This window comes from Falco peregrinus, chromosome 12 (genome assembly GCF_023634155.1).
Source record: "Falco peregrinus isolate bFalPer1 chromosome 12, bFalPer1.pri, whole genome shotgun sequence".
Lineage (NCBI taxonomy): Eukaryota > Metazoa > Chordata > Aves > Falconiformes > Falconidae > Falco > Falco peregrinus.
In genome coordinates, this window is record NC_073732.1 from 24,790,072 (window position 1) to 24,810,417 (window position 20,346).

Below are 20,346 nucleotides of genomic sequence, written 5' to 3' on the forward strand. Positions count from 1 at the left end.
CAGCCCTCAAACAAAGCTGATTATAACATGGTGTGTGGCTGGAAAATAGAATTGTTTCAATACAAGTAATATTTCTCTCTGTTTTCTGAATTAAATCAATTTCCTATTGCAGAAATCTGCAACCTATGGATTAAAGAAGTCTTAGGAAAGTGTTCAATGATAACTCAGTAAGTGGGCTCCCTGTGGACCTGCTTTGGACCCCAGCTCTACAACACACTCCTGCAGATGGCAGTCATATTTTCAAAAGGAGGTATAGACCATGACATCATCCTAAAGCAAAACTAGGAAGCAGAGAGGCTAAAACCTGAAAATCTTAACCCCCCCCCAATGTATTTGCTAAATTTTGCAAATAAGCTCAGTGATCTCCATGCGTACTGCCACATAGCTAAAGAAAAGTTTCATTTCCCATAAAATTTAGCAAACAGTTTCTCAGAAGAGTCAATTTTATATATGCATACACACCAACATACAGAAAAATCTTACTAGCTTGAAGACTGTTGGGCAATATATACTTGTGAAAATCTAGGAATTTCTAAGAATTAGTTAAAAAACTATTTTGTCATGCTGATATAACAAAATAGTCCCAGCTCTAAGTTTTCCACTTTGTGTATTTGTAATATGTCACTTTATGATTGATAATTAGGTGAGATACACCAGAAACAGGGATACTGCATTTCACATCTTAATGTCGCACAAAAATAAAAAGCAGAGATTCATCATATGCTAGGAGACAGCCCTGCTATTTAAAAAACCCTGATGCTTATAACATTTGACAAGTGCCAACAGCTGTTAAAAAAAAAAAAAAAAAAGTTGATCATTTACACAGCTACAAAAAAATGTTCCCTTTTTTGGCATCTTTGGAAAAGAGTGTGACCTATCTAAAATTATACCCTGGCAGGTCATCCTACATTCCCAGAAGAACCCCGTGTTAGGGCTGGAAGGATCTGGGCACAGGGATGTGAGGGTGGCTGTACGTACGCTGCTCGCAGGTCTCTCCCAGCCAGCCGGGGAGGCAGCTGCATGTTCCCAGGACGTGGTCACAGCCAGCAGCATTCTTGCACTTGCACACCTGGTGGCAGTCAAGCCCAAAGAATCCATCTGGACAAGCTGAAAATGTAAAACATTTGTTTTTAGCAGAGGTCCTGCTTTCTTTTTTTTGTATAAACTCTAGCTCACAGACCTAAAAACACGGGGCATTGCTCATCTTTTCACGGATGCTTTGTCACACGTCACTCTCTGACTATGCTTAAGAGCCAAAGTTGTTTCAAGGGTTAAGCCTGTACAATTCTGCTACGTGCATCTCAGAAAAATGTGACCCATTTTACACAAGCAACAGATGTCTGCATAGAAAAACACGGCTGAGAATACTGCAAAGCCAAAAAACAGGAGAGAGCATGGATCTGGATTCACACAAGCCAGTCCTTGCGCTTCCATAATTGACAGAGGAAAAAGGAAATAATCCAGTCTAACGCAAGACCACAGGACCATCCCTGATGATCTCGCTGCCTTTTGAAATGCAAAACTTACGCTCCCATTACTGTTCTGACACTTCTCTAAAGATTTTTTAACAGTGAACATAAGCCATAGTGTTGTAGTTCAGTGCTGAAATGAAAACCTGGCAAAGAGAACGAATAGAGAAAACCAAGACATATTAAATGTAGCAAAACAACTCCAGGCACTCCGTACTTCCATCTAGGACACATAAGGAACAGCAGCCCCATGGACCCAATTTACATCTGTACCAGTGTTGACAGCAGTGAAAATAAGGCATTGGTGTTTGTCAGTGGGCCACATCACACCCCAAATGCTGCATTACAAGAACACTGAGGCTGCCGTGCAGAGTTAAAAACCAAGAAATTGGGAATAATATTCTCTATGTAGCCCAACTTTAACCTTTCTGTCTGCATATATATGTGTGTGTTTTTAGATGATAGAAGTACATGTACAATTATGTTATACTAAATGATAATAAATCTGTAGATACACACTGGTATGTCATTCTTTCCACAGAATCCCAGAATCACTCAGTCTCAGGAGTGATGGTGCTCATTAAATAAGCAGTTATTCAATAAAATTTAGCTCTTTGTCCACCTTGTTCAATATATCCTCATACTTCTACCATGAAATTCGAATGACTGGCTTCCCAATAGAGTCTTATGATGATGACCATTGTATACACTACCCAGCAATCCTCCACACTAACTTCACAGCTCTGTACCATGTCAGAATAACACTGTTATCCATATGCATCTTCCACTGTTAGACTTTTCTGTCCCTTTTCTTGCCCTGTGTCTTCTTTACACCCAGTCTCGGTCCCAGTCTCCTCGTACTGCCTCTTCCACAAATGTAAGTTCAGTCCTCTCGCAGAAAGCACTGCTGTCTTCTGTGCTCACAAGGCGGGGAAGTCCAGTATCCGTAGGCGCAGGTAAACCTGGGCCTCCTGACAGCAACGCGGCGGTGTAACACACCACGTCATCTGCTTTGGCTTTTCTACTCTCAGAGCTCTTCTCAGCTTGCAACTATATACGATTGTTTCACCTACTCCAAGTGAAAAGGCTGCTCTTCCCTTCATGCTGTCCAGACTGCGGCGGCTTCTTTGGCATAAGAAAGATGTCAGACTTACACCGCTTTCCGTCTCAGAAAAACAGAAAAGTGCCTCATACTGATGTAAAACCGTAACGCATCCATCAGCCTCTGCTCAGTTCACACTGGGGAGAGAGCTGTTATCAGGTTGTAAGGAGGAGACATCAGCATGTGGTTTCAATCTTTATGTCCTTATTTATTATGCTTCTGCAGCGTGTATGGCAGAGCATACAAGAAAGGACTTCTACTTAACCCTAGGTGACTTCAAAGGCTGACAAAGTTTTTCTTTGTTTAATGAAGGGACTACACAGTGCTGTCAGCTATTTCTAGAAATGCACCATATTTATTTTTCCCTTTTATCTTATTAAAACAGATATCTTGCTGGGCTATCATATGATAATGATTAACTGCTGAAATCCCAAGAGAGAAGCCCTGTCAGTCTGTCCTGCGGTAACACTGATTTAGACAGTGGTTCAAATTCCAACTCTGAGCGCTGCATTTCACAAGGGCTCTGTGTTGCTGTTACTAATGCATCAATTAATAAACATACTGTAGGAAAAGTCGGAGACTCTGCTGCCTCCAGTTTGTGGGCTAATTGTGTGGCATTTTGGGATACTCAGCCAGATCAAGCAGCAAACTGGATAATTCTTCTGCTGGCCTGATCCCATAACTGGACATGTGCCCTGGGTCACACAACACATAGCAGAGAGCAGCAGGGAACAAAACTGAACCAAATTTCAGTGCACCGGAGACAGTCACAACCTTCAAAGGGGGAGCAGCAGATGCTCAGCACTTCACAGAATTAAATCAATTATCAGACTTAAATCAATTATAACAATTGCCTTCCCAAACAGGAGTAGAGCAACCCCGGTGCAGGGCAGGGTGGCTTAGCTCACTCAGCATGGCATGGCGCACCTGTAACAGAGCTGTGGGCACAGACGGAGAACACAGGCACGTCTTGACCCCTTTTGGGTTTGCTGGGGGCTGCCTGGCCTGCCTGACACTAGGAACCCATGGCTCAGGATTCCTGCGTGTCAGATGGTTATATTTATTTGGAGTAAACATTGATATATTTATTACAAGAAAGATTGGTTTTGGAGTTGGCATTGGGGTTTTTCTTATTGTGGTGTGCTTTTTTGGTTTGCTTGGTTTTGCTTTTTACTTGCCTGTTTAGCTGTAAGTGCATTAAAACCAAAGCCCTGCAGCAGTGGGTCAATACAGTAGGCATCTTTTCTGGGGATAATGCTACTTAGGTTATCAAGATTTAACAAGATAGAGAAAGTATTTCAGCCTTATTTGCAAATGTTAGCTATTTTGAAACTGAAACAGTCCTGTTCCTTTTGCAACTCTTTTGAAAGAGTTACAAGATTCACAAGGTTCATTTTTCCAAAGGACTGAGCAGGGCTGAAAGGTGGAGTAGGCATTTACCACCTTCAGAAATATCTAAATTTTTTTTTTTTCAGAAAATATCTCAATAGCTTTATTCTTACCCATTATTATTATATGTGATCACACCGCTACTGGAGAGGCAGCAGCAGGACTGAACGATACCAGACAAACTGACTCAGAGTAAAGCAGAATTGAGATGCTGATGAACAGACAAAAGTACTTTGAAGAGTGCGAGGTCTCTTGGCAGTACCCGTGGCTGAGGGCACAGAAGTTCAGTCAGCTCAGTTCAGTGAGTAATTCGCAGCAAGGTCTCACAAAATGGCAATCTGGAGCAACAGCATCTCCTGCTACTGGTTAGCCTGGAAACTGTCCAGTGCTGGTGGATGATGTGGTTGTGGCTGTTTTCTGTGTTACTGGCAGGAGGTATATGCAGGTACATACCAATTTGCACTGATTATTGCATATATGTTCTGAGCCACCACTCTTCATGTTCTTTTCAGAGAACACTGAATCACATACAAGGTCTTGGGTCATACCTCCAAAATACTCAAGTCCAGAGAATTAAAAGGTTTGCCTTGATTCAGTTAAATTGAAATATGACCGAGGCATTGCTCCTGCCTCAAACACCATGACACATTCAAGCACAATGGTGCTTTTCCTTTGGGTTGGCTGTCTTGCCAGGGGATGAACATCAGTTACCGGTCAAGATACTGTAGCACATCAGCTGGTAATATGACTGCTCAAAATAATAAATACAGGGTCGCGTGTCCAGAGTGCCATAAATCCCCCAAGAGCTTTCTAGAGTTGTGAGTGCACACCCACAGAGGCAGAGAAAGCTGGATAAGCCTGGTTAACTTCACCATAAAGACAGATAACACAAAAGCCCAATGTTGGGACTCATCAAGGGCTAAAATTACATTAAGAATGCTAATAAATAATAATAAGACAATATGGAAATTTGTGGGAAATACAGAACTTGAAAATGGCCACGGAAGTGGTGTTTTGCAACAGGGACTGGCATGTAAACCTATGAAGCCCTACTTCATAGCGAAGGCAGCAAATTAATGAAAAGGAACAGCAGTACTTTTTGCCACCTGAAGAAAGAAAACCAATTCCAAAAAAACCCCAAAGGCAAATTTTGATACTTCTGCAATTTCAGCTAGAATCTGGACCTCATGCTGCCACAATGCAAAATACCAGAAGTGATGAGTATGGGTTCAAACATACTCATTGTGCATGGGTGATATTAATATTAATTATTATTTAATGTTAGATTTTGTAAGGTTCTGTCTTCTCCTATGACTTTGAACTCACAAGGCTGTAAAAGTTTCAGTTTCAACATTTCTGTGATGATGGAAAAGTCCTTCCCAGCCACGGGATGAAGCATCAGCCGTATGTGAGAAGTTCAAGGCAACTCCGCTGTGTTGGGTCTCAATCCCTACATTCTTGTCTGCAAGGCACAGAGCTTGGCCAACGTGGGTGGATTGCCAAGAGGACGGCAAAAAGCACATCCCTGCCAGAAGGAAACCCTGCCAGTCTCTGAGTCACTAAAAACAGAAGTGCTACAGCTCCTCAGAGAAAAGGTGCCAAGAAGGTTCTACCAAGGGCAAACCACCCACACGTTTCCTCCCTCTTCGTCTTTTGGCACAGCCAAACCATTCTGGCTGAAACTTTCTATGTGAGAAGGTAACACAAGTCAGCTCGGAGCAAACACCCTGCCTGCTTGAGAGAAAACATGTGGAAAATAGGGTCTCTTGAATGGTAAACGTTAAAATCTACTCTCCCCTCCACAGTCGTCTTTCAGGAATTTAAGAAGATAAAAACGTCCAATGTGACTGCTTTGGAAGCTGTGACTTGTATTTTTTTTCCCCAGTAGACATCACTCAGGTTTCTCCATATTCCTCACACCTACTTTGGCCAAGGACTTTTAGCCTCTTTGTCCCCATTTTGATTCCTGCTGGAATGAACAGACCTACACCACAACATGGATAACCGAGTTGCTTTTCCAATTCAAAAGAAAAATGATAAAAAGGATATACTTAAGGAAACAGAGTTCAACTAAATCATTTTAAAAAGGGACATAGTGGAGATACCATGAATTACAAGGCACACTTTGCAGCAGAACCTTGAAAAGAGTATTTATTTTGTATAATAATTCCTGATAAGAATGAGAGGGAGACAACAGGCAGCATCTGAGCTCCTCAGTGGGGTGCTTTGCTCCACCACTGGAGGGCTGTGGAGCAGCTCCCTTCCCATCAGAGGGCAGCAGCTGCCTGCCAGTGCCGCCGCTTCCCGCTGTCCTAGCTCGAACGCTGCCTTTGTAAGCTGGCTGATAAAGCTGCTTTCTAAGCCAAATTATTGTGACTTTGGTTTAATGACCACCATTTGCAGACTCTTCAATCATTTATACTTACATAACTTTCACGATGTCTGACTGACTACGTGTTGTTTCTGTTGCATTCAGGATCGTATTTTTTATGACCCGCACAAATGTGCGGCACGACAGCAGCCGCCTTAGGCGATGCCACAGACTGACTCGCAGTAACGTATCTAAGGAATCCAGTCCAACTTTTCCAACACTTTATCAAATGATCAGGTAATAGAAAATTGATCTCTTGGATTTATTAAAGTTAAAAGTATGCCTGTTCTTACAGAGCTCCTTTGGGGCGATGCACAGATGCATGTTTTTCTCTGAAATATTTCAGAGAGGCACAAGGAACAAGCAAGTGTAAGGCAGGACAAGCATCTTTCTGCTCAGTGTTCAAATAGTAAGACTTTGCTTAAAAAGAGAGTCTTCATAAAAAACGTGACCTAGCAGGAATCTTAAGCATGTATCTAATTTTAATCAGGTTAGAACATGTGCCAAACGTTAGGCACCCAGCAAAACGCTTTGCTGAGTTAGGATGGAAGTGCACATTTCAGTATCATCTTCCAGTTAAGTTCAATGGTTTATTTAGATCTGGTGCTGTAACCTGTAAACCCAGCTCTCTGCATAACAACAGCCCGTCTGCATAAACCCGAAAGGGACCAGAGGGAGCAGCAGTACCTCTTCCACAGAAGGTTCCGGTCCAGCCCGCCGTGCAAGTACAGGCTCCGCTCACGTGGTCGCAGGCAGCTCCATTCTGGCACCGACAGCTGTACTCACAGCTAGGGCCAAAGCTTCCCGCGGGGCATCCTGCAGCAGAGGAATCAAAACCAGATGACGGGTTAATTCTGGAGCAGCTCAGGAATCAATGGGGAATTTTTAGATACATGGGAATTCTTACTATTTCCAAAAGAAGAATCGAGGCATAATGGTAATGCCTTAAAATTGATATGATTAAGTGTTCTCCTTGGGGCCCAGGTAGGCTGGGCTGTTTATATTGAGGTCTATTTTAGAAAAACACCAGGTTGTTGAAAGACTAAATTCTGCACAGAAAACTAACATCATCTGATAGCTGCAAAGCCCGCGACTTCACAGGTTCTGCTTGATGACACTTTGCACGCTGGTCTGGAGTTGCTTACATGCACATCACTGGGACTTCATCAGGCAGGAGGGGGGAAGCTCCCGGCTTCTGTGCCTCCTTTCGAGACCCTATCCTCTGGTTTCCTGCAAATATTCTTTCCCCAGAAAGCTGGAGAAAATATGAAATGCAGTGGCTTCCTTCAGAAAGCTCCTAACTGATTGCTGCATACTCTACTTTCAGGCTCTGCTTTGAAGAATTCAAGCGAAAACATTGCATCTGGGGGACAGATTAACAAATGCATTTCCACAGCAGTTAATGTAAGGAGTTTTAGAAGATTTGCATGGTACTCACTATTAGAAGAAAGAAAACAACGCTTGAGAACGAAAGTCATTTCTTCCAGGATTATAAGAAAATCAATTAAGAATAGGGCCAGTTGCCTAATTCATATTTTGGACAGGCTGAAATACAAAGATATACTTGGCTAAACACAATATTACAGGGCCTCTACTCATGTTGGAAGGTCTTGTGAACTCCCCTTTAAATAAGTTACATAGGTTATTGCCAGATTTCTTTTAAAAGTGTGTGATTTGAACATTTACATCAACATAAGTGATTTTCTGGCAATCTGAAAGAATCACAGAGAACAGAAAACAACAAGGATCCTCAAAGACAACTCTGTGTCTGGACTAAAGGGGTGGGTTCGGTGTTGCTGCCGTAGGTGGGCACTGATCAGAGCTGGTGTGAATTCCGCTGCTCCTGCAGCCCAGTGACTGCTAGCTAGAGCCAACCCCTGCGTCTCCTACAGAGCCTGTAGGTCGGGATGGCAGACGGAAGGATAGCAAGGTGGCTTAAGTACTTCCTTGCTTTCAATCATCTGTGTTGGAAAATGGGCTGTTGTTTAAATGTGGAGGAGTTTGAATGCATTTTTTGCACTTAGAGGTGAAATTCACCCCAGGCTTGAACCGGTACAAAATCCCGTTTGTATCACCTCCTATTCCCAAAGCTGCAGCTCATTGCGCATCATGCCTCCTACACTACTTTAACGAGTAAATACACAGAAGTGCACTTGTGCCTTAAAAGCTTGATCCTGTTCAGCATTTACTTTTCACTTGAAATTTCAGTCAGTCTCCAGAGAATCTATGTGAGTAAAATAGTATTCCAGTGCAGCAATAGGTGTGGGACTCTCAGCTGAGCTTTCTTCAAACCTGCGGTGTTTAGCCTGGAGCTGAGACTTTCAAGGTGACGGCAACAGGTCAGTGCACTTCACAAATGATTTTGCAGTCCACATCACAGAGAATCTTCCCCCTGCTCGAGCCGGCACAGGCTGCTGCAATGCATGCCGAGATACATCCATCCCGCCGGAGAACCTGAGCTGCCTGCAAAGCCGCAAAGGGAAAGAGCCTGACCTGCAGCAAGAGGCTAGAGATGCCTCAAGAGCAGAGGAGCTCCCAAGGGACAGTAAAGATCTCACCTCCAAGGCAGCATAAAATGTTTAGGAAAGTATTATGGCTTTCATAATCTTGTACACATGCACACACACACACATATTTATGTGTGGTTTTTATACATACATATATGCATTTTTTTTATACACACACAGTTGAAGTGGGGTACAAAGCAGACTCAATAAACCAGAAAACCCATAGACAGAACATTAGGGGTTGCAAGATGTTTTGTCAGCCACAGTGGCTTCACTGATTACCTTGCCAGAAAAGATTACAACCAGCTATTTGGCTACTTTCTCTCTGCAGAGATGCTGTTTTGAGAGAGGTCAAGAGCGAAAGAGAAGTGGAGTTGGCAGCTCTTTCTCTGGGAGCTGGTCTTCCCAACTAACTGTCCTTCCATTCCCTCTACGCCAACAGCAACAAGAGCTGTAAGATCAACTTTCCAGGGTTTTTGTCTTAGGTCACTGTTTCAGATTAATTGCTTTGACATTTCTGTGTGACACCAGCAGTTAATTCTGCCTACACTACTGAGACTCTGATAGCTACATCTGTGCCACTGTAAGGTTGTTAAACTAATAGATAAAATATTTATTTTATTTACCAACATCAATATAATCAATAATAATAATAGCAACTTAACTATGCAACTTACTGCCAGAAGATGAAGTGGATACCAAATGTTCGCATGGAATCAAAAAGGAAATGGGCACATTAATTGGAAAAAAAAATCAAGTTGTATTAAATATAGAGATATTGCTTCTGTCTCAAGAAGTTCCTGAGTGACAAATTGATCAGACCTGGGGAAACACATCAGGAATTATCTATATGCCTGTTTTTATCCTCTTAAGGCATCTGCTATTGACCTCTGTTAAGAGACAGATTAGTGGAGAATATGGGCCTCTGGTAAGACCATTGCGTATTTTTGATGTTAATAGAGAACCCTAAATCTTCCTGATATTTCTTCTGTTATGTACATGCGAAGCACTTCTATATGCCTGGCCTTAAAAAAAAGATTTATGAAGAAGTAGTGCAGACATAAAACTGAATAAATAAAACCGATATGGAAACTTTTATGCCACAAGCCAAACACACATCAATCCTATCACTCACACGAAGTCTTAACATTAAAAATAGCTGCTGAGTCCAAAACAAGTCTGAAAATAACTTTTCTGGAATCCAGATTAGGGAAACCATCTAACCCCGATGAAACCCGAGAGCCCTGTGACGCGCTGGGTAGACCGGAGGCAGTACAGCCTGGAGGTCTTCCTGCAGGGAATTAGCAGGAAAATCACAATTTCCGCTGCTCGGTTTTTGCAAATTCCCTGTTTTGACAAAGTGGCAACTTACTCCGTTCACAGTGTCTCCCAGTGAATCCCGGCTCACAGAAGCAGGAGCCAGTGATTGGATCACAGCTACCGTCGCTGTTATTGCAGACACACGTGTTTTCACAGCTCTGTCCCCAATGGCCACTATTGCAGGCTGCAATGTAAAATGGTATTTACATTGAGAATCAACTTGGAGCTCACCCGAAGGATTCTTTTACATCTAAATGAGAGAGCAGAAAAGATGCAAAATGGCCCCTTAAGATACAGGAGCGCTGGACGGGACTCTCAGCTGCAGCGTGGGGCACAAACCAATGGAAAGAAATACAATTTTTGCTGATTTATTTCAGCTGAAAGTAGGCAGATATTATGTCATCCACCTAAAACTAATCATTCATAGTGAATCCATATCAATCAATCCACAGTCACAAACAAGTAATTTCATGAAAATAAAATACCAGCTATTGACTCATTAGCAAAACTCTGCATAACCAGAATAGCTAATGGGTAAAACAAGACAGGTTTGTGAGCACCCTTCACATTTTCCTCAAAATACTGGGAAATGCAACATGGACACAGACAGAGAAACCTCACTACCTTTGTTAAAGCAACTTCCTGCTTTCATTCTAAATATCACGTAACACTGACGTGATTACAACAACGTACCACAACATCTCCTTCCTTTCTTGTTAGGATAAAGATGAAAGTGCCAATTAGGGCAACAGAAACCTGGTTCTGGAGCTGGGCATCTGTTTCATGCCTGGGCTGCAACAGTTGGAAGAGCTGCCTGCCTGAGACATCTCTACAGGACAACTTTTCCCATATCTTATCCTGAAGAGAAACAAAAGCTTTTTTGGCCATGGTCTCTTAATTCTTTAGACAGCTAAGAGAGTTGTGGAAAGCTATCTAAATTGCTCTATATGTTACCAACTGATTTGATTTTTAAAATACCCATATTGGTGGAAACTTCAGATTTTCCCAGAGTTTTCTTCAGTACCAAGCCTGAGAAGCCAGGTCCAAAACTCATTGCTGCCAACACTGGCAACTAATTTATATGATTTTATGTTTCAGACCAAGCTTAGAAACAGGTTTGTGTTCTGTTGGCTTTTTGCAAGAAGGATCATAATGAATCAAGCAGAAAACACACGAAACAGGAAAAAGACAGAATCAAGCAGGATGGCTTAACATTTATATGGTGCTATCCAAAAAGGGCAAATCTGCACTCTTACACTGCCATCAGTATGGAGAACAATGCTCAAGTCAACAGAAGGATGCTCTGCTATTCCAGAGAACAGAATTTCTCCTAACATTTATATTCACAAGTTAAGAAGTGACCTTAAGACACACAACTGTACATGCCACTCACTTGTTGAATAAATCTCCCCTAAACAAAATGAAAAATTGAGAATTAATCTTGAAACTAATCTGCGCTGAAAATGAAAAACAAAACTGTCAGTCAAAATGCTGACAGGACAGATGGTATTGGGCAAAGGGATCCATAGTGTTGAAATAAGAGCTTATATCAATACTTTGCGCTTCATCAGCCATCTATTTCAATACTTTGAACCTAGATAATTAAGGATTATAACCACCCAGGCTGTGCAAACCCGTAAACACACAATTTCAGAAGCAATAAGATTAGCAAAAGTATATTAAAAAAACTGTAATAGACTAAGAACAAACAGAGCTGGTTCTTACATTTGCAGAAGTCCCTGGGAGATACAGTGTGCCCTGTGGAGCAAATATGCATTTGACTTACGGTGTTTGCAGTCGTGGCCGGTCCAGCCGGGGGGACACGTACACTCTCCAGTGACATGGTGACACTGAGCACTGCTGCTACAGCTGCATAACAGCAGGCAATTTTGTCCATAGTAACCATCAGGGCAGGCTGGAAACAGATGAACAGACTGCAATTTCACCTAGGTAATAACTCAGGCATAGTCTGATCTTTTCAAACAAGACAGCAACAGCTTGCCCCCTAAAACATGCATTAGCGGAATCCAGAAATCAAAATTGCAAAATGAAAGAAACATCTGTAATTTGTATATGAGGTGTCTGGCACTGAGTCCTGGAAAGCAGGAATAGCTCGAGTGACTTTTGGGTACTTCTGCACATCAGAATCAGTCAGAGAAGGAAAATGATGGCTGAGCAAACATTTGTCAAAACAAGGAGAAAAAATGTGCCACTGCTGAGGTCTTGCAGGAAGCAGCGCTCGGAGCCTCTCTATGCCAGCACGACAGCCCTACTCAAGCAGCTTTTAGCACACAGAGGCTGGATAACAAGCCGTGCCACAGTAGCGCAGAGCAGTTGCTTGAGCATATTCCCATGGTCTCAGGGGATCTGCAGAGATAGCACTGATACTACTCCTTCGTCCTCACTGTTATTTAATCTTAAATTATATACATCAAGGAGCGTTGCTGCAACCATAACCCGAGTGATGCCATATGGGCCAACGGGTCAGCACCTCTTTGCGGACCAGGATTATATTGCAACCAGGATTATAATGCAAGTACTGTGGCTATTAAACATTTTATTTCTAAGTACATATTGCCAGGAATCAGGTCTAATGATAACATTTGGGATGCAGTGTATTTCTAAGTACATATTGCCAGGAATTGGGTCTAATGATAACATTTGGGATGCACTTTAGCTGGTCATCTGCATTTATCTGTAATCTCCCTTTAGTAAGTAATATAAAATCCAACTTGGGGAATTTCTGAAGCTGAAGAGTGCTTTATCTTGGAGCAGTTTGTCTAATGTAACAAGCATCTCATGAAACAGCAAGAAGGCAGGAAACAAGCCATAACCTAAATTTTCAAACTGACTTTCTTTTCATGGGGAAAGCCGATGTGAGGACTTACGTGCAGAGCAGGATGGCCCCGTGTAGCCAGGGGGACAGTCGCAGGCTCCCGTTTCTCTGTTGCACTGTCCCCCGTTGGCACAGGGCTCACAGGAGGACTGGCAGTCTGGTCCCCACCGGCCAGCTGGGCAATCTAGGGAAAAAAGCACATGAGATATCCCCAGTGCCATTTTCTGTTCCGAGGCAGTTACAGATTTCTACCGTTACCTTTGAGAATTTAAAACCAATGACAAATCTAAGCTGGATAAAGGATGGTTATATTATCCCCACAGATCTACAGCACTGTCACAGTAAACCTTCTGAAAGAGTCAACGCCTCTGTACTGCAGCATGCGAGAACACATCTACAGAGAGACCCAAAAGCTCTCTCCCAGCTTCCAGCAATGGTACATCTGTAATGTCAGGACTTATCTGAAAAATTAATAATTGCACTCAGCAAAGGAAATCTCCAGAGGGCAGTAACCTGCAGATAGATGCAGGAGGAGAGGGCTGCTATTGTGTTTTTGCTGGGCTGAGTGGGGGTCAGGATGGTCATACAGTCCTGAGGGACTGGGTGCGAGCCCAGGTCTCCATACACCTCCATCTCTCTCATCAGGTTCCTGCTCTGTGGCGCAGTGAGCCACAACCTGGCTCCACACAGAGCAGATGCTCCTCAGCACACAATAGCCAGAGCTCTGCAAGTGGTAGAGGGGTGTCCCACGGCCCTTTGGTAGGGCAGTGTCCCCGAGACTTTTTTCATCCCTTTACTTAGTTACTCACAATAATGCTCTCCTTTTTAATTCCTTCCTCTCTTCCAGGTCCTTTGCTTGCTGGTTCCACCCCAGCTTCTTTGGCCAAGGCCCTTCAACAGCTCCTGGGGCACACTGTGTGCATATGGCAGCACAGTCCCAAGCTCTGCCCAACTAGCATAAACGCAGCCCATCATACAAATCACCATTAATTGGACCAGAGAGACAGGTCAGGGTGACTGAACCATGCTCTGTTTTTTACAAGCAATCCCACATGTGGATGTCATATGTTCTGTAGCAAGACTTATCCTTTACCCCTTCTGCAAGTGAAGCATATTGCATTGCAGCAGTTTTTTGGTGGCAAACGGAATAATTCCACTTCTTACCACGTCTTCCAGAGTAAGACACTCACTACCCTAGTCCCATGTCTTACACACCTTGCTCACACGTAGCACCAGTCTTCCCAGTAGGGCAAATACACTGCCCCGTCTTTGGGTTGCATGGTGCTTCTCCACAGCTGCACCTCTGCCTGCAGTTTGCCCCGAAGCTCCCAGGCTGACAAGCTGGTCAAAAGAAACCCAAAGACACGGTTAGCCTGAGGCAGCATGTTGAAGACATTAGGGAGGCACCACCACTGGTGATTTTAAACTGAGCTGTGCCGGTATGACGTGATCAATCTCAGCATCAGCATCTCAGCAACCGGTGTTTGTAATTAATTTCAGCGGAGCTCTAGAAAATCTGTCCCTGAAGCTCTAAAAAGAATTATAGTTACCTGAACAAATGCTAGTTTTAGTAACTGGTCTCAGCCTTGTGCCTTGACCTTTGCAAGCAGAGTGACACAGCAGTTCCTGGGCTCCAAATATCAGTTTGGTTTCAGTGGGGATCTGCCAACTCATATCAACAACTGTACGTTTTGATTTGCAACTTCTGTATCTGAACAGAAGTTTCCTGAGTAAGTTTTCCCATCCAAAGTGTACCTCCCAGCAAAACATGCAGTGAGTACCTACATAAACGGCATTTTTCTCCATGAAACCCAGGTGGACATGGATGTTTGCAGACTCCTGTCTCATGATCACACAAAACATCACTAGGACAGCTGCACCTCAGTTTGCAACCAGCCCCATAAAAGCCAGGCGTGCACTCTGGAAAATGCAAGTAGTTACAGAATACTTAGAAGAAAAAGGAAGAGTTAAGAAAACTGAACAAAAGTCAGAAAACAATTTGGCAGAAACTTGCAGAAAATGTATTATAATGTACGTATTAGCAGTGCCGATAATGAAGTGTAAATACTTACTAAACACTTGCATGGACATTTCAAAGAGGTTACTGCTTAAATACAACCCAGAAACAGAGTGGCAGAATACTTAAGGATATATACAATTACTGCCATTACAGAATTACTCTTCTTATCTGTCTGTACCTTCTGCTGCTCTCTGCCTTGGTGCAAAGCCAGTGCCAGGCGAGGGATGCTCTCCCTCAGAACTGAGCATGTCACGAATGCTAAAAATATTAAATATCATCACTATTATTCTCCACCAAACCCCCTAGAACTAGTGTCATAAATCTGACACGTTTCTGCCTGCCCAGAGAGGAATCTGAAGGGAGAATCTTTATTGCATTACTCTATTACTGTCTGGAGAGGGCTACTGAGACATGCAAACATGAATGTGGAATACAATTCTCTTTGAACTACCCCCCAAAAACTACAAAGACTAAGTTGAATTCAAAGACCTGCAAATCTGAAGGAAAAGTCGCATTACTGAAACCATTTACAAATAACCCCACAGCCATGAAACGGATGTTTTGCCACTTATTTACTGTCTGTGTGGAAAAAGGGAAGAACAAAAGCGAAAACTCCCACAACCATCATTATTTAGGGTTGTATTAGAATTCAGTTTCTAGATTTCTGTCGTCATTTGATCAGGCTAAAAATCCTGCAATCAGAAAATGTATTCCCCTTAATGTCCCTGTAAGCCCTGTGATAGCAGGTACTCATGGCGTTTGCCAAATGAAAAATCAGACAAAATAATTAGTAGAATAACAATATATTAGCAGCAAGCAGCCACCAAACAAAGCAGATGGGAGGAAGAACGCAAAGTAATGCTAGGACAAAGGAATAAGCAAACATAGGGAATCTGGCTTTCTAGTGTACCTTTCTGACACTTTTTGCCGTGATAACCAGGCTTGCAGGTGCAAGTCCCGTTCCTCGCGTTGCATTCCAGCGTGTGCTCTTTCACGCACTGACACTCCTCCGAGCAGCCAGCTCCAAAGGCCCACCTGGGACAGGCTGCAGCCAGATGAAAAGGAATCATTAGCTCTGTAATTATGCATGAGTTATTTGAAATTGCACACTGCTGCAGAATGCAACTGCTGCAAAAAGCAAAACATTCATTTTACTTTCAGCAAATACATCCACATTCCTATGACAGTGCCTATTAATGTGTGGGTGTGTAAAATATAGTTTACATGATTCCATTATTAAGTAATTCATTTCATTTCAAGCAATACATGGTGAATGCAAGAATGAGAAATGTTTCAAAGAAAACTTAGTTTTAATGAAAAAATATTTGGATACAATCACAGACAAAAGCTTCCATACACACGAAAAAAACCAAACCCGAAACAATCACACAACTATTTTTTAATCTTGCATAGATGTAAGCGCAAAGAAACATGACCATCTATTTTTCAACATTTTTGTTTTGATTCTTTTTATTCCCATTTAACATTCCATCCTCATCCTGCACCAGCTAGCCTTGCTCCTCAGCTCCAGCTCCAACTGCATCAGCAGCCACTAATTCCAACTAGACTTTAACCTCACCAGCAACCCTAACATTAACCTGCGCATCCCAGCCTAACCCTACTATAGCCCCCGCCTTTGTGCACCAGGAAATCTCAGTCCTTATGGCAAAGATTAGTTGCAAAGGGAAAGATTAATGAAGTTTCTGGGGCTTCCCACCACACATCAAAAGTCACACCCTCCTGCTGCCCCCAGCTCCTCGCAGAGCCCACAGCCTTGCTTGTTTTATACGCTACGTCAAGTTTTTAAGACCGTTACGTCATGCATGTGTTAAAAGAGACCCGAAAAATTATGGGGACTTACCAAGATGGCAGAAGCGCCCGTAGAGCCCAGGGTCACACAGGCAGGCGCCGTAGAGCCTGTGGCAATAGCCGTTGTTGGCGCAGTTGCAGGGCCTGTTACAGTTTTTCCCAAAGAGGCCTTTCGGGCAACCTTTGGAGTGCACAAACACAGCAAGGCGTTAGCTGTGAAGGGTTAAAACACGAACACCAAATCGGCTGTCTTTCAGTTGCTGCTGTAGAAAGCACCACCTGCCTCATTGCTGACCTGGGCACTGCGCAGCCCATCCTCACCAGGCACTTGCTTTTTCTCACCCTCCGTCTTGCTAATTATTTAACCCAGAGCCACTGCAAGGCACGCCGCAGGGTTACAGTACCACGCACAACTACACCTAGACAGGAACGGGGTGGGGGGGGAAGCGGTGAGGTGTCAGGCACACAGGACAGCTGGCAAGACAAGGGGAGCCGTACCATCTTCGCAGAGCTTGCCATGCACGCCGGGCGGGCAGCGGCACTGCCCCGTCACTGGGTCGCAGGAGCCTCCGTTCTGGCACTTGCAAACAGCGGCGCAGCTTCTGCCATACGTCCCGGGGGAGCAAGCTGCGGAGAAAGCAGGGAAGATGGATGGGTCAAGAAATCCTTTCTTTCTGCTAGAAATGAAGCAAAATAAGACTGCAGTCATCAAAACCAAGCAGGGAGAGTGTCTCTTTAGTCAGGCAGGCTCTAAACCAAGCCATATTCTTTCTATATGAGGTAATGCAAATCCATCTGATACTTACTAGATACTTTTAAAAGGACACCTGAATTAACCAAGCTTACTTACGTGAAGTACTGTGTTACTTAGCCAAATTCTCCCCTGTACAGGCTACCCTGCACACAGTGCACAGGACTCAAAAGAAATCGCCTCAAGTACAAAGCTTAAAAATCAGAGCACAGTTTTGAATATTTGGAGATAAGTATTTTAAATATTTGTTTTTCTCCCAAATACTATTATAAAAATAACATTGTGGTTTGTTACATAGTCTTTGAAATTCCCCCAGTGCTCGTGGCAGCAATGGATCCAGACCAGCATGGGATTCCTTCCTAAAGCCCTCATTGCTCCTGCACAAAACAGATCGTGAAATGAAGCCTTGCTCCTGTGTTTGCAGCCTGAGCTAGCCGAGTAAACACAGTTCTGGAGTCATCTGACTTAACTGACATTTTATCAATGTACATTAAGAAACTTGACATTTCACATCAATTTCCATTCAGCTTCTTTGTTACATTATTAGAGAAATTTAGTTCCAGTTTTCTCAACTGTTTAGTTTACCCTTAACCCATAAACTATACTGTATATTAAGAAAGCAAGAGAAACGAGTGAAAGCAATCACATATGACTAATTCACACACATTATAACTGCATTTATCATTGCCAATGCCTACTTCATCGGATGGCAGGTTTGGCTTAATAACACAGTCCCATTAAAGTTCTTTACATTCCAGAGGCAAACTCCACCAAATTACCGGCATTTATATCTACCATAAATAAAGAGCAATAATATTATTATTTATGAAGTGAACTAAAGAATTTGGAACCTCTCTTGAAATTTTTATAATCCATCCTGAACCACTAGAGCACCATGAATAGGAGTAAGAATATCCGAACTTGGTAGCTTGACCTGTCTTAGGCAGACTAGAAATTATCGTTTTAATCCTCTTCGTTCCTACTCTGTCAGCTGCCCCCCATGTTTACAAACCAAACTCATGATCAGCCCCTACCCTGGTTTCAGCAGGGATAGTTTTTTAGGTTTTTTTAGTAGCTGGTACAATGCTGCGTTTTGGATTTAATATGAGAATAATGTTAATAACACACTGATGGGTTTAGTTGTTGCTAAGTAGTTTTATACTAAGTCAAAGACTTTGCAGTTCTTTAGGTCCTGCCATCAAGAAGGCTGGAGGGGCACAAGAAATCAGGAGGGGACACAGCCAGGACAGCTGACCCAAACTGGCCAAAGGGATATTCCACACCGTAGAACAAAATAACTACAGATGGAGAATTAGTTTCAATAATTTGCTGGTTTTTCTACATTTCTGTCCTTGTGCTGATGCCTCGTAAATAATCCTGATGGCAATTAACTGAAGAGTGCTGTCTACTGATGCTAAGCAACAATTCCTCATCAATTGTCTCATCAGTGACAGCAGAGACTTTCCGAGGATGACGGCCCATCAGGCCATACACCGGGAAATGGAGGCACCCTCTGCAAACATGCAGGGCACCGGCTGTGTAAGTTGCAGACAAGCAACAGTCAAGTTTTGCCAAACTGCAGATGAAGGACCGTGCATGGTACATCAAGAAATCACCGCTACTGTCTTTCCAGTTGGTTTTGACACATACTTCTGAAACACAAAGATCTTCTGCCAGGAAGCAGGAGAGTAAAAAGCTGTTACAAAGGGCACTGGCTGACTTGGGAAGAGATTTCTGAAAAATACAATTTCCAATATTAAAAATTAACCATCCCAGGAAAACGATGCTAGTAATAAAAAGAATGCTAAAGAAAAAGAACCAGGCACAAGTTTACCAACACAGAAAAACAAAAGAAGTTAATGTCTTGGGATGCTATAATGGAAAAAATGACGCTTGGTATACATGTCCACCCAGATTGTCACACCACCTGCTGGGACAGACTTCTGGACGTCAGCGAGGCAAGTTGTGGAACGAAGCATGGCAGGCAAACTTTGGCACTTTTTAGCAGCAGAGTGAATAGGAATGAACACCAACCAAATACTCAGGAGGGGTACTCTACCGTACTGCACTGGAGGGCAAAGACCTCGCTGTTTGAGGGTTCATATCATATCCAGTAGCATCCCTGACAATTTCTATTTAATGTGCCACATTACAATCAAATTTTGATCTACCTCTGAGACCTTAGAGAGCTTTACAGATTAAAAGTAAAACAGCTTATTTGTATTTTCTACCTACCTGCAGTGTCACAGCACTAGGACAAAGCCCCCACCTTTCAAGCACACCGTACTCACTTTCATTACAGATAATGCCGGTCCACCCAGGTGAGCAAACACAGCCACTGCGTTCACTGTTACATCTGCCTCCGTTCAGACAATCCTCACACCTCAAGCTACAGTCATTGCCAAAAGTGCTATCAAGGCAAACTGAAATGAAAAAAAATAAATACAGAAGGCTTTGTGAGCATCCAGACAGAACATTTCCACAAGCTCTTGCCTATCATTCCACATGCACAAGTGCAAAAGGAACCTACACAAAATTTACAGTCTGAAAAAAAAGTATTCACTTTGCTAACATTAATATTGTGCTGCTGCAAATACCACTGATTCATTGCAAAAGACAGTCCCAAATGCAGATTCCCAAACTTTCCTCTTCAAATTCTCAGTCTAAACAAAAGGAAAGCTGTGACTTTAGCTAGAATTTTCTCCTTTAAATACTGTAATTCCCCAAAGAGCACTTAAAATTACTTTTTAAAAACAAATATTTGGCCTTCAG

General features: G+C 42.8%; 1 protein-coding gene across 1 annotated transcript in view; it reads right to left on the reverse strand.

Annotated features, from left to right (window-relative positions):
- The window catches only part of LOC101919076 (multiple epidermal growth factor-like domains protein 6), a 201,018-nt gene that overhangs the window by 26,400 nt on the left and 154,272 nt on the right, over positions 1-20,346 (reverse strand). The window contains exons 13-23 of the mRNA XM_055817598.1: positions 19,866-19,997; positions 17,322-17,450; positions 16,876-17,004; positions 15,925-16,059; positions 14,780-14,914; positions 14,210-14,335; positions 13,047-13,178; positions 11,945-12,073; positions 10,211-10,342; positions 7,019-7,147; positions 979-1,107 (exon numbers count right to left, since the gene is read on the reverse strand). Coding sequence (XP_055673573.1) covers positions 979-1,107; positions 7,019-7,147; positions 10,211-10,342; positions 11,945-12,073; positions 13,047-13,178; positions 14,210-14,335; positions 14,780-14,914; positions 15,925-16,059; positions 16,876-17,004; positions 17,322-17,450; positions 19,866-19,997 — 1,437 coding nt within the window. The remainder of the gene's footprint in view (positions 1-978; positions 1,108-7,018; positions 7,148-10,210; positions 10,343-11,944; positions 12,074-13,046; positions 13,179-14,209; positions 14,336-14,779; positions 14,915-15,924; positions 16,060-16,875; positions 17,005-17,321; positions 17,451-19,865; positions 19,998-20,346) is intronic.